The 16,163-nt window shown below is 24.4% G+C and overlaps 1 protein-coding gene across 2 annotated transcripts in view; it reads left to right on the top strand.

Moving 5' to 3' along the window:
* Nucleotides 1-4,341: 4,341 nt before the first annotated feature.
* The window catches only part of LOC112595043 (cyclin-dependent kinase 14), a 47,938-nt gene continuing 36,116 nt past the window's right edge, over nucleotides 4,342-16,163 (top strand). Inside the window, exons 1-2 of one of the 2 annotated variants that reach the window (XM_025340116.1) lie at nucleotides 4,342-4,649; nucleotides 15,686-15,772. In XM_025340116.1, coding sequence (XP_025195901.1) covers nucleotides 4,601-4,649; nucleotides 15,686-15,772 — 136 coding nt within the window. In that variant the 5' untranslated portion in view covers nucleotides 4,342-4,600. Of the gene's footprint in view, nucleotides 4,650-15,160; nucleotides 15,453-15,685; nucleotides 15,773-16,163 lie in introns of those variants that run through there. The other variant, XM_025340117.1, reaches the window with a different exon arrangement.

Below are 16,163 nucleotides of genomic sequence, written 5' to 3'. Positions count from 1 at the left end.
ACTTAAGAATATAACATAGATTTACCTACAATCATAATACATTTACTGACTTTTGTTGATTATAGCTATATTATCATTATTTATCAATATTATAACTTTAAAAATTAAAAAAAGTTCAAGACTTGTTCAAATCTACTTATTTAATTATACAATATACACGATATAAATTATAAATCGATATTCATAGGAGATTAAATTATGTTATTGCTAGATGTTTTCTGAAAAATTATGTATTTGAGAGGAGTGAGGTAAACTTATCATAAAAAAGAACGATAATGTATACATTTGTACAACAAAAAGTGAACAACTATATAAATGTTTATAATAAATATTATGTAAAATATCAATACTATTTTTTTTTTAGTTTATTGTAAAACGACTCAATTAAATTAAATTTAATACCTACAGCCTATATAGAGTTTAGATACCTAAATATTTCATTTAAATCCTAAAAAAAAAAACATAGCTCGTATATCATAATCTTATAGGAAGAGAAAAATCATTATTTTTTTCCAAAAATATCATTGAGTAAGTTTGTATGTATATACTATAATAATATTAGTGATAGAAAAGTATTATTACGTACCCATATCATATTAAAGTGATTTTATTTATGTATCTATACCTAAAAAAAAAAAAAATGAAATGGATAGGTATTTAAAATCATTATATTATCATATTTTTATATATTAATAATAAAATCTTCTACCCAGTACCCATTTCATTTTTTTTTATTTCTTATAAAACTCTATAAGTATATACTATTCACTTTATGTGCTTTAATCACGAAAGGAATTCTTATTCAATTTGGGTTATTTATGTTTTTTTCTTTAGTTAAGATAAGATATAACTTATACTTTAAACATCATTCTTTTTTCCATTCATCTTTTTACCTGATGCCATTACATATATTAATTGTATTTATTTTTTAATTAAAATTAAAAGCAACGTAATGTTTTTCAATCATTTTGTAGATTCTATTGAGAATATTAAAGATAACTGTGACCTGCGAATGTAGGTATAAAATGATAACATGTAATAATACAATAATACCCATTCAAAATTTAATTATTTTGATAAAAAGTATAAAAAAATTGAAAGAAAACATTTGTATTAATATTTAGTATTAGGTGCTTACATATTTTTATTTTTATTAAATTAATATATAAAAATAGCTAATAGTCAATAGGTAATCGATATTTATTAAACATACTATTGTACTATATAGTGTACATAACGTATAAGTTATATTCATTTTTCTGCAGTACCTATCAGTAATGAATTTCTTCCTGTTATTATAGTCATACAATTAGGTATCATATTTTAATTATTTAATGTTTAGAAATTATATTAAACACTTGTTTTATTACTCGATTTTTGCTACCTCAAAATTATGAATACTCACAGTTAAATTTTAGGAGAAGCAAAGTCCCTGGAGACTGTTTCACTACAAAATAAGGACCTCCTGCAGCCTAGTTTGGTTTTTATTTTACATCAAATTATTTACATACCTATAAAACAAAATTATTCTAATATAAATTGGAAATTGACATAATAATTAAAATCACAAATTCAATAAAAATGTTCAATCATTGCGATAGTTTTTTAAATACCTGTGAAATTAATGCATACAAGTGAGAACAAAAATAAGAATTTATATTTGATAGTTATGAACTTGTAGGAGTACTAGACAAATCCTATTGAAAAAGGTAAAAATTAAAATGAGTTATTAATCAAGGATTTTGTAATTTTATTTTAAATAATACTTACATGTCTTATGTCTAATCTAAAAATATGTATTATACTAATATTTTCGAAGATAACATATAACATAAGATTTATTAAGACAACAATTAGTTGTATTAGATACATGAGTTTTAGTTTATAGCTATTATAAATATATGGATATAATATTATTATTATCATAAAAACACAAAACTGTATAATATTTATATAGTAATATATATATTAATATATTAAATATTTAGTTATTTTGTTGGTTGTACCATTAGATTTATTGTCAATTGGAATGAAAAAAATCTTTTATCATATTGATTTATATGTAGATAGGTAACAAGTAATAAGGTACCTAATTGTTGCATCAATATATATGTTCTAGATTAAAGTCATTAGATATTGTTGATTTAAAAAAATAATGTCATTTATTTTATAGCTATAGGAATTTTGTGATAAAATATTATTTTGAACTGAACATCTCAACAATATTAGTGAGAATGTACGAAGGACATAATCTAAGAATTAATAATGTTATAACTTATATTTTATAAGCTATATAGCCATATAGGCATTATGATTGTGAAAATAAAGTATAAACACTAATAAAGTAGGTAATATAAAATGTATGCCACACATATTTATAATATCATTTCAGGCTTTCAGAGTATCTCAGTATCTGAGTATATATGAGGTAACCCTCCCTCATATTTATTATTATACTTAGTGCTTATACTCAGCCATTAAGGGGGCAGTCTGGTATGCTAGTGTGTTATAACTTTTAGGTATAATAATAGCTGTTATAGCACGCCGAATTCAATATTTGGCCAATGGAGTTGCTGAATGTTTGAAAATATTAAATTATTACTTTTAGTGTATTATTGAATAATACTAGGTTGTCTCTCAGTCCACCCCATCTGATGAAATGATTTTATTTTATCACTGAAACTGTATACACAGTAGACCGTAGTCCATAGTACAGTTTACATTTTTATTAATTATTAATATATTATATATTTATAGAGGTAAAATATATCAATTTTAATCATATTTATAGGTACAAATAAAAATGAGATTTGAGTGTAATGCCAATTGCCAGTAAAATATTTATGTAACAAAAATAGCTCTTTTATATTATATTTGTATTTATACGTTCTATTAGAAAGTTATTTTTCGAAAACGAAAGATCGAACAGAGTTACGATATCTTTTTAAAGTATGATTTTAAATTCTTGGATCAATCTTTCGTTGACTATTTAAAACCTAAGTATTTTAATTCTTTGTCATTGTAGTTAAAAAAAAAAAAAAAAAATGTTTTGTAAAAATATTATTCATAATTGTTTATTTTTAAAATTAAAATAATTAAAATATTTTTAATTTTATGTACGTTTCTTTTTACTTTATGTTAAAATAATTAACCATGTTTTTTCCTTCTCTTTCTTTTTTTTATTATTTTAATTTCCTTTCTGCATACTATTATATTTACATTTGTTATATTATTGTATTTAATTGTATTATTATCTATCTCTTACTCAAACTTAGATTTGTATTGTGATAGAAATAAAAATAAAATAAATTAAACTATTTAGAATTTGTTTGTTGAAATAGAAATCATATTTAAATGTTGTTATGATTAAAAATGTGAATGATTAATCTAAGAGATAGGTAACACATAGGTAAAAAAGAAAAAAAAAACGTTAGTAGTCCCTACTCCCTTACAAATAAAATTTTTTTTAGATTTCTTAGATCGGTTAAAGTCAAAGTAGCGATATCGGATATATATATATAATATATTATAATAAATATTGATTTGAAAGTCGAGACAGTATGTGACAGTGTTTTTCGTTTCCTCGATTTGTCTGTGTGAGCAATAGATTATTTTAGAATTAAATAAATAAAGTCTGCAATCACAGCAAATCGTTGCCGTTTTTGTTTTTTGTTTGTTCGCAACGTTAAAAAGTCTGATGATTAAGGTCACGAGTGATTCGCATCCGTTCGTACGACGTGACGTGTACGAAAAAACAATAATAACGACGGTATTGGGTATTATCATAAAAACGGTAGGTCAGTTGACTCGTTTATTCGCTTCGCGCAACGCAGGTCTACAGGGGCATTCGAGTGTGGATAAGAACTCGACCAGCTCGCAAATCGAACGTTTGACGTTTCGTTGTTTCGTATACAATTACAGCAGCGGTGAATCGGTTAAACGCTCGTACACACGAGAAGTGTGAAATCGAGGGGAGAACAGTGTGTCCAGCCCGGAAGGTCGGAAAATGATATTCGATTTGGATCGAAAACGAAAATGATTATAAGGTATTATAATATTATCGCGATATTATTTCTTGAGAGTCGCGGAGTGATGGCGATGTCGCGTCCGTATTGGTATTAAACGGCGATTAAGTCGTCCCGGCGTCATCGGGGCAATCGCCAGTCGCGATGGTTTCGACGGGAATTATTAAGCAGCAGCTGCGTTCGTGGTCGTGTGCGTCGGCGTCGACGGTATTCCGGTAGGCGCCTGGGACATTCCGGTCGGTGCGGGTTGGTGGCACTGCGCGCCGTCTGCAAAACAGACGGTCACCCACGCAGATAAAGGGATAAAACGGAGTTACGAAAAACAACAAACGAGATAACACGTCCGTTCATTATTACACGCGCAACAAGAACGGCTACTGTAATTTCATTATTATTTTAGTAAAACAATAACAATATTAATATTTTAAAATAATAATATAGGTAATCATGTACAAAACGAAATGTCTGATAACGTCCTTTTAGCTTAAGTGTTGAAATTCAATCCGTCGGTAATCTTAAACATTATATATCTTTAATTTTTTTCTCCTTTTTTTTTTCTTTACAAATGACACAGTATGTACTGCCAGCCAAACTGCAACAACTCTACGTCCAAATTGAAAGATGGTATGTTGATATATATATATATTAATATATTTTGATTGGTATCGGTAGCAGTCTGATAACGTTATTATCGTGCGTATTTATATTTGAATTACTATTCGAACATTAGGTATTTTAATTCAGGAGTGTCCATTACAAATTTGATGAATGTTATCATAATATTATGTAGGTTAAAGCTTGAAATTCGTGTAAATACGGATTTTAGTTTTGTCACCAAGCCAATTTAATAATATTTAAATGGAATTTACTACTCTATAAAAATTGTGTTTATTTTATTAAACAGCTTATTGTGTGTATACATATGCATTTCTAATAAAAAACAATTTACTATTAGTTTTTAGCTATTTTAGTTATAATTCAAAACCCTCAATGATCAGCTAGTTGGGTTGAAAATAACATTTTTTTTGTTAGATATAATATATAATTTTAAATTATTGTACCTAAATACATATTTAATCATTTTGATACAAAATATTTGATTATATTGGTATTTATTATATATACCTTAATTAGTATTCTATTACTTATGTAATAAAATAATAATTCCATACCTAACTGATTCACTCTTTACATTCTTGCTTGTATATTATAAAATATTTTATACAGATGTTTTAATTATTTACAAACATTTGGTTGACATACTTAATTTAAACCTACATGTATTTTATATATTACCTTTAATTTATGTTTCTTAAGATAAAATAAATATAACATACATCATTATTAGAATACCTAAACACTTGTGTAAGAAGCACTTATAATTTCGGGCATTTTTTTTTTACTTATTACTGCTAAATTAGTTATATAACATTTTTTCATAATAATTTATAAATTTTATTTATTTATCTAGATACATAAATAATTCTATTTTATTTATTTTTATAATAATTATAGGTATATTGGTTTTTACCTAAATGATTTTAATTTGTGTTAAGTTTATAAAAATATTTTGATTACTTATTATAATTTTTAACAATAACCTAACTATGTATACGGGTTATAAAATAGTAAAGGTTCACATTAACTCTTGGTTACTCTTACTATCATGTATTGTATAATATATTTTGTGAAAATGTTTTGATATTTAAGTTTTTTTTTAGAAATGAAAAATAATATAGCCAATCCCAAAATCAATACATATTACCTATCTATCTATTTTTAGTTTACCTAGATTTTAAGTAGATATCCGTTTAGTCTAATATTTGACAGAAACTTTCTCTATTGAAAATAATACTTATTTTTTGTTTTCATAATATATTGCATGTACTTTATTTTATTCCTTAAAGAGAATATCTAGTTTTCATGCTTATCAACTAACAACTGTTTTGAACTCTGACTTCTTTCATTTATATTGAATTCAAAGCAGACATTTCCCAAAAACAATATTCAATTAATTTGATAAAGTTAGGTTTGATTGATGTAAATTATCTTATTGTAAGTAGGTAGGTTGGTTTAATTTTGTAAAGTAATTAATACTTAGAAAAATACACTTTTTTTTTCAAACTAATTTTTTTATTTTATTTTATTTTTTGGTTTAAATTGTGATTTTATTAATATTTTATGTTTAAGTCAAGTTTATTTGTTATATTTATTGTTGTTGAATACTAATTTATGTACTATTGAGTTTTTGGTTAATACTTTGTTATACATAGCTATTAATTATCTATACATTTATTTACTATAATCTCTTTAAACATTGAGAATTACAAATATTTTTGGAAATATTTATTAAACAAAATATAAATATTTTCGTTTACTTCTCAATTTAATTTGATGTTAACAAATCACAGGTTAATTTAGACAAATCTGAACTATGTATCTATATCTTAAAAGATGTAAATATTATTAAATCCAAAGATATTTTGGTTTAAATTGCTATTTCTTAATATTTAAAAATATTTTATTTTAAAGAAAGTACATTTTAATATTAATTAGTATTGTAAGTATCAAATAAATATGATTCATATGAATTTTATTATTTTGTCTAGAATTAATTTATTTTTACGCTAACTAATTACCTGGTAATTTTCTCAGATGTACATTCAGAATGCAGTTCTCTTTTAAAAACGATTCATTTTAAACACTATATTTTTATAATATTATTATATACACGGTAAAAAAAAAAAAAAACTAAATTTAATTATCAAATTTTTGTAAAATAAGGATACATATGTGTGTGTTCAATATATAAGATAATTAATTGTTAAAAAAAAATCCAGTGATTAATCGGTTGGTAAAATGTGCTTTGTATCATTTACTAAATTATTAATTTTATGTTTTACTTAAGCTAAAAGAGTGATTAGGTTATGATATTAAAATAAGATCAAAAATGTGTAGGAACCTGTAGGCTGTAAAATCTGATTTTAATTCTACCTAAGTAGAGTTTTTGTGAAATGTATAATATTTGTTGTAGCAAGGTTATTAAGTTGTATGTATCATAATATATTGAATACTCATAATTAAATAGTTTAAAACAATTAATATTTAAATTGGTATAAACAAAATTAAAAATAATTATTTCTAATAAATTTAACAGTTTGAGTTATAATATTTAGATACTTAATGCTTTATTAACTTAAAAAATATAGAATATGCTTTTTTATTTTATCTTTGGTTAATTAATAATATTTCTATAACATTTCTGATCACTTTTATTACTTGAATCTATCCTCATTTATACTGTTTATACTGTAATAGTTGTATTTTTTGCTGTTGTAGTATTAACTAGGTCAATAAACTTTAAATTCAATGTTTAGATTAATATTCAATTAGTATTGTATTTCATTAAATGTTAAAAGGCTTTACATGAAATCATTATTAAAACCTTTTAAGTATAAAAATATAATAGCAAGTTAACATTTGTGTGTCATTAGTTTAGTTTAAATATTTCTATTCTCAATGATCTGTAGTTTTCAAATGGAGATCATTCTAGGCCCCTGATGATAATTTACGTTCTAAAATAATTATTACACGTCTGAGAGTCTCCTGCTGAGCTTTGGGATAAACGCATACATTATGGTCGATTGCCTCTCAAGGGTGTGAACAATAATTTATTGCGCCCTCTTTATTTTTGGAGTTTCTCCCCTTTTACTGAGGTTTTGCGGATGGAATATTGTTTCCTTACATTATACCGTTATATAGCAAATATCAAATGAAATACCTTCTATCATAGTTATGTTACAATGATCTAAGCCTTAGGTACCTTAGGTCCTAACGTATCGTAATATTGGATTTTATTGCCTAGGGCTGCTAAAATTATTATACATATAATCATTTCGGTGAACATTTTTTTTTTTTTATAAAATGATAGTAATCGAAATAAAAGAGTCGTTTTTGTATGCAATGATGCAATGATTTATCATTAAATTTAAATTTCATATACCCATTGCAGTGACTTTTTCAAATGACACGAGGTACACTTACAAGTTACTACTAGTTAATATTTTTGTGCTTATAAAAATAAACTGTACTAATGTATTTTAAATATTTGTACAAATCCATAAGATTAACTTTTAGGGATCTTTTTTTTACATTTTCAAGCTTTTTGACCGAGTAAAATTTTGTTTGAACATTTATTAAAAAAAAATTAAAAAAAAAAATAATGTCAATAGTTAACAAAAAAAAGTTAAAATATTTTGAATACTCTATTATGTTTAAAAAATACATGTATAAATATTTGGTGAAATTTAAAGTATCTGCGTTTATTCAGTTTTCAGCTATACCTACCAAAAAATTAAAATCAAATTTGTCAGAGTTGCATAAAAATTTCCGGCTTTTTTATTCGTTTATTTTAGAAAATTCTTTGTATTTTGACCTATTTAAAGCAAAAACTAGATCCAATTCGCTATCCGAAACCTCCTTCAAAGTATAAAATCGAAGCATTTTTTTAACTATTTATCGTGTATTCTTACACAAAAATCATACACTATTGTAAAATTATAAAATAAAATGTTAAAAATATTAATAGTAAAAAATATTGTTTGTAAAACTGTCAAATTATGTAAAAATATATATTATTAAAAAGTTAAAATAACTCAAAACACTCATATAAGTTATCTCCGTCCTACAAATGTACAACAAACAATATTTGTGTTCATAAGAATCTATTTTTATTTTTATAATTTATTATAATTTTAAAACACTCATAATCAATTAAAAATCAAAATATAACTTTAAATAGTATAATATCAATTCAGGGCATTTGTGTAGCAGGTAACTGCGGTAGAGTGACCTGCGAATTCAGGACGATTGATCTACATACAAATTAAATATATATATTTTTTTTAATAGTATAAAAGCACATTATATTTTTTATTACATCATATAATACAAATATTCGTCATTTATAAAAAATAAAAAATAAATAGCCAAGTATAATAAAAATTTCAAGTAAACATTTTAGTATCAATTAAAATTTTTAAAAAAGTATGCTGAGGATTAACTAACTTTCACCATGCTTCAATCAGATGACAATGTAAAAGTTCTTATGTAGTGCCATGAATTTTTCTGAAGTGTTTTAATTTTAAGTTGTCATCAAATACATTTCTATTATCTGGGTGTTGGCTTCTGTTAGCAGACATTTTTAGAATGGTTTGTAGTCAAGTGATTATATTCTTTATTTTTAATGAATCCACTGCGGTATGCGATAATGTGCATTTGATAACTATATATTAATAATAATTGTAGATCACCAACTACACCTAGTATAATACGATCATATGATGGCTGATACACCTAAAAAGAGGTAGTAGATCACTTACTACACGAATGCCCAATTCACCTTTACCTATATAAAATTAACGATACAAAATAAAAATTTTCAAATTTTTTGGTTTAGTAAAAAAACCTTAAATAGTACATACCTTTAAATTATGTCTATAAATAGCTTAAAAATTCTTAAATTCTTTTAAATTTAAATTATATGCTAATATTTGTTTAATTTTGGTGAACTTCTTATTTATGATTATTTATTTTTAAATTACAATAAAAAACAAAATAGATTTATTGAATATTGGTGTTATGTAAATATAGAAAATAAAATAAAAATCATAATAAAACTTAATACATTTATCGCTTTGTTCGGAATTTAAAATAACTACTATATAGTTGCTATTGTAACTTATTTTTATACTTTCACCTTGATATTTTATTGAATTTCTTGCGAATTAAAATAATTTTACCTTTGATGTTGAATATACGCTATTGATCATATAAATACACAAGAAATGTGTTAATTATCGTAGTTAAGTCGCGTTGGGATATTTAATTGTTAATAAAATTCATGTATCTGATGTATCAATACATTCATTGTGTATATTTTAAAATTATACCAATTAATTATAAAAATTGATTTTTTCACTTATGTTTAATTGTAAAGCTCTCAAAGGTGATCCAGACATACATGTATAAAAATAAATGTAAAACTGTATAACCAATTATACAATATTCATTGCTTTGCTCAATATCTAAAATAGTAAAAACGATTAAAATATAATTTACATAAGCTTTTGTAGACTTTGGCTTCGCTTCGCCCGTAGAATCGTTTTTATAATGCAATGGTATTTATTATTGGAAGTTTTTAGTATCAGAATTATGTTAATATCACAATCAAAAGTAATGAAATAATAAAATATTTGATATATTATTAAAAATAATTGAAAAAGGTTATATGCATACTAGATACTTATTTACTATGTTAGTCCTTATACAAGTCTTTCATTTCTTGTCACTTACTTACGGTTAAAAAAAAAAAAAAAAAATGCATTAATTGTTTTAATGTATTATGTTAGATAGTTGAATTTAAGCATTAATAATGATGTAACGTGCCTAATAATTGTTAAAATATATACTATATAGTTTATATAGGTACTGTTAAACTTATAAGGTAAATATATATTCTATAGAATAAATTCAAGTTTCTAACTTTTTATAAACTGTCAGATTTATGGTCTTCTGTGTAAATCACTTATATATATATTAGTTTTATTCTTAGTGTCTTATTAAAACATTTACAATACAAATACAGTACCTACGGTATAGAACAACATGAACTGTTGTCTATTTGATTATGTAAATATTAGTCAGTTTTAATTAACCTTAGTTGTAATAATTGCACATAATACACTTGCTACAGCTATCTCGTGTCATGCAATTTCCTCTTTTGGTAGGAAATTGAATTAGGCTTGGCTAACTAGCATTTCGTTTAATGTACTATATAAACTGCTAACTCATGTTATTTAATCATGCATACTGTATACAATATAGTACGCAATTGAATTGGTGACACATACGTACTATATTTTCAAGTGCTAACTAGGTTTTGAATGTATTTTATCATTTTTGTTTGAGGGGGGGAAGGGTTAGGGGATTATGTGATAATTATCTCTAATAGATGGTCAATCTATATTCATAATAGAAGTACAGACGTTTTATATATTTGTACGCTTGAGAATAAACACATTTTGAGGAAAACCTAAGGTTTATTTTTAATGTTTAGTTGTTCATTTTAATAGGTAATTATTACTATTAGAAGTTAGAAATATGTTTAGAAAATACACTTCTTGTTGTCTAATTTTAAGTAAAATACTATTATGCTTTTGTTCGATTCATAAATACAATTTTGGTTTTTCAAGTATTGACTATTTTAATTAAAAGAAACTTAATCAATATTAATTTAAATAATTTGATTTGTTTTTGTTATAATTGTAAATGTTGCGTATATTTTTTTATTGTTTTAACTTTTGAACTATGTTCGATTATGATATTATTTTTAATAAGAACATTAAAGTACGGTAAAGAAATCTGTTAACTATTCAAGAGGACAGTCCTTTCTAAATAATATAGTATACAGCAATATGTTATTGTTAATAACTGCTGTTAATGTCGAAAAACGTAACATTTCATTTCCTATTTTGAGAACCCTGAATCATATACACTGTATTAAATTCTAACATCAAGGGAAGATCTTCGTGTTGCAATTTGTTCGTGACCATTCCAAACAACCCCGTAATTGAATTTCACACAACCCTACAACTGAGGGTGGACAATAACGTGTTGGGACGTTTTTCTAGGTAACTTAATCTCTCCATTCGCTTTCTCTTGAATTTGCGGTGTAATTGTTTTTGTATAGAAGGACTTGAGTAGAGAAACAAAATGTGTAGTACTTTGAGAGACAACAAGAGTTGGATGTACTAATAAAATTCGTTAATAATAAGTTCATTGTTAAGAATAAAACTTTTCAATTCAAATTAAACATTACTATGTGATTGGCTCTTTTGTTTTATTGTTGAATGTTCTGAATAATTAATATTTTAACGTCAGGGAAAATACTTCGTTTGGAGTCCCTTGTGTGTGGTATCTTCCGGTGGAAAATTGATCCTGTACGGCCATCTTCGACTGTTTTTACGCTGCTCGGGAATAGTGCTTGCCAGAATTTAAATTAGAAATTAATGTTGGAGAGCGAATAAAAACTATTCTAGGATTCTGTGTAACCTTTTATGTAGGTCATATTTATTAAGGGATGCAAAATGGGAATACATGAAAACGAGTAACGGGCACTTTATGTTATTTTATTCGTTATGAATCTAAACCATTTATTTAATATAGGTAAGGTCTTAACATGTACCCTTACACATATAGTATAAATACGCTCCATTTATATACATAAAAGTATTTTATTGAATTTACATTTCATTTACTTAAAAATTATTAGTGTTATTGAAAAAAGTTATGTTATAACTAAAATAAATTAACCATTAGGTATTTATTATTTGTATTAATTTTCTTTTATTATTCGTTTGAAAATATTTTATAGTTATAGACTTATAGTATATTATATAGTTTATCTTTTTTAATTTTTGTGTAGTTAGGAGATTTTAGTTAATTATTAATTGTATTGTATTTGTCAAATTAGTGATTATGATCAAACATTGAAATGTTTATTACTTACGAGTTCTGACAGTTTAGCATTAAACATTAACATTAATTAGTTTAGTTACTTAATTAAAGAAAAAGCGGGAAAATCACTCTGCTGTTTACAAGTTGTAAGTGTATCTCGTCATCGAGTTGGTAGCTGTTATAAATGTGTTAAATTTGAAATCAATAATAAACCATTGCATATTATATTAAAAATGATTCTAACCGTAGATGGTTAGCGTGTATTGTAAATGAACAATGCATTTATTATTAATTACTTTAATATTTAATATTTATATAATTATTGTTATTAACTTTTAAATAAATATCGATGTGTCGTAGAATGGTGTGAATAGATTTATGTTATAAATAGCTTACAATGTATATTATTATTTTTAAAATTTCATTGTGTATATTTACTATTTAGTGAATAATACGTATGTAACGGTTTTTAGTCTTTATAAATAATATTTTTTTGAATTACAAAAATATAACTTTTTTTCCTGTGGTACCACAAATGGGAAAAGAACTACGAAAATATTACTTTCACTTAAAAAATATTTTCACTAAAATCGTTATTTTGTTTAAATATCCAATTTCATATGTTTATTAAAAAAAAAAAAAATAGCTGCTTTGCTGCTTTAAGAATAACTTGTATTTTGTTTCCATAGCTATTAAAATTAAAATTGTATAAGTTTATAACTACATAATAGTTAGCAGATTTCTATGGTTTTGGTAAATGTTATCAACATTTGAACTTCAAACAGACTAAAAGAGTCAGAATTTTTCGAAAATTATATCATATTTTAAAAATTCTATTATAAATGTTGATTGAAAAATTCATAACTCTTATGTCATTTCAAAGTGGAGAATTAAAAAATGTTTACACCTCTTAAAAACGCCCTCCTTTTCCCTTCAAAAAAAAAAAAAAAATTAATAAAAATAGTCATTGTAAAATCTATACGTTAATTTGGAAAAATTAAAATTATATTTCGATTTTGTAGGAATTTAATTTTCTAAATAAAATACAGTAATAAATTTAATATTTCTAATGCCAAACAATTATCAGTCTTTAGCTCATTTAATTCTATTTTTTTTTTTTTAAGTAATAAATAATTGATTATATAATAGTATATGACATATGTACATTTTCAAACCATTGTGAATACTTAACCATAATAATAGTTTCTATGATTGTTACAAAATCAGTAGGTATTATTTTTATATACTGTTGATTATCCATCAAGTATAATAAATTAATAGCTCAGAAAATAATAAATAATAAAAATATTGTTATATATTTAATATTATCTGATTAATTCTACAATATGAATAACTTCGGTATTTTTATATATTTAAAAAATATATAGGGTCTAGGTGACAGACCTATATTATATTATTATCCGGTAGAAACGGAAATGTTTTCTTTAGTGTTTGGGACCTTCTAATAATAATTATTACAATTAATTATGACCATTTTGGACGTAGCTGAAGGGAAGTGGAAATGTAGTAGTTGATGTTGCAATGACCCTTTATGTGCCAGATGGCGAATATTGTTTCGGGTGCAGTGAGTGAGAGTGAGCGAAGAAGAGACCCTATCCATATCCCCTTTTTGATTTTGACAAGGATTTTGCTGTCAAGCGTAGTTAACGTAAGATCGGAATCCAGATTTATGTGCCGAGGGGAAACTTTTATATTATATCCTTTTTTTATTTGGTTATTCGTAAAAAGAAATACTAAAGACAAAACGTAGGTACCTATATTTCATTTAATTTCATAACATTTGGTTATTATAAAATCTATTTACCTACATATATATATTTTTAACTATTGAGAAATGTTGACTAAAATTAATTTTTAGTTTAAAATATTTGTAAAATATTTTGTTCATTTATAATGTTACAAGTTAAATTACTTTTGTTTTATATTTAATATAATCTAGTGATTGTTCATACTTGAAATAATTGCAAAATAAATAAATATATAACTAAAAAATTTAAATTTAAAATAACAGTTTTTAAATATTCATTACAAAGTTGTAAGTTGTACAGCTATATTGTAAAATTATAATTTCGAATTAATTTTTTGTTTTTAATTGACTAGTAATAATGAAATACATACAGTAAAACTATTTCAATATGAAACTATTCTGTTTAAAATCTTATAGCATAATTATCTCATAAACTAATAAACTATAACATGAAATATACATATGAATATTTTTAAATTAAATACATTATATAGGCATCTATGTTTATGTTTATTGTGAGTGAGAATATTGAGAATGAAAACACTATGTATTTTTTTTTAAGTAAAAAACACAATGTATATTCTTTGATTATTAATTAAGTGTATTAAAATATTCCTGTATATTAACTTAAGCTATACTATGAACATAATTTTGATTTGATAATTTATTACTATGAATAATTTAGTTTATAGTTTTTATTTCATTACTCCATTTGTATGATATGATATGATGGCAATCATTTCTGCGACTGAACAATAATATTGCACTCTGGTGAACGGCGACACTGACGGGCACTAACATTGCTTGCCAGTTGCTAGTACTTGCTACTGCTTTTAGTAGTGGTTATCGTGACCCGTTCGCGAGTAGTCGTATGCTCTGTGCGCTTTACTGTGTGAAATTTATAATAAAAAATAATATTTTTAAATAATATTTACATTTTATATTTAATTATTTGTATGTAATATTGATATATTTTTTATCACACGTGTAAATAGATATTGTTTGCGATTTAATTGTTCGTCCTAAAGATATTAAATTTAATAATTTAGTATGCAATTTGTATCGAGTGTATGCATAATGATCGTATACAATTGATACTCCTGTAATTTATTTCGGTGTTTTCGAAAAACCACCGAAATCAGGTAAACATTTTAATTTTTAAAACTTGTGTTATTGTTTTTGAGTTTTAATTTGTTGTTGACATTAATAGGTATTTTTTTGATTTCCTCACGACAATTTGAATGTGATAGATAATTCCGAAATTGCTTTGCAAGATACAAATATATTTAAATAAATTAAATATCTAATAGTTTTTTAGAATTAAAAATTGGTATTATTTAAAATTATTTAATAATTGTCTTTTTTATTGTTTCAGGAGTTACCATGAGAGAAAAGAAGAGTGGTGCTTTAAGCAAAGTTCAAAAAATTAAAAAACGCCTGAGCCATAGTTTTGGTCGACTTTGTAAGTACTAATTATTTTGTATTATTATCTTCTTGCTCAAATCTATACTAAAATAAATACATTTTTGATATTAAAGTTAATCATTGAAATGTTAATTAAGAATATATTATACCTATAATATATACCTATATATAGGAATAGAGTATTGACAAATATCGATGTTATGTCATTTGAACGGTAAACTGAGGATGTTTGTTATTAATATTACGGTTACCTGTGTAATGTTAAGACAGAGTTGTATTTCTATCTTAGTGGAATGCCTACGCGGTCTGTCAGCCTACGGATTCTGCGAACTTCTGACGCGTTTCTTTTCTTTGTGTAAAATAAAATGATAAAAATATTATACATTTAAAGTGCTCACTAATTTATAATTTTTATTGCTGCAGTATGT

This window comes from Melanaphis sacchari, unplaced genomic scaffold, assembly GCF_002803265.2.
Source record: "Melanaphis sacchari strain LSU unplaced genomic scaffold, SCAv2.0 Contig24_pilon_pilon, whole genome shotgun sequence".
Taxonomy (NCBI): domain Eukaryota; kingdom Metazoa; phylum Arthropoda; class Insecta; order Hemiptera; family Aphididae; genus Melanaphis; species Melanaphis sacchari.
Note: the sequence above shows the minus strand (reverse complement) of the source record. Positions and strands in the feature narration are given on the sequence as shown.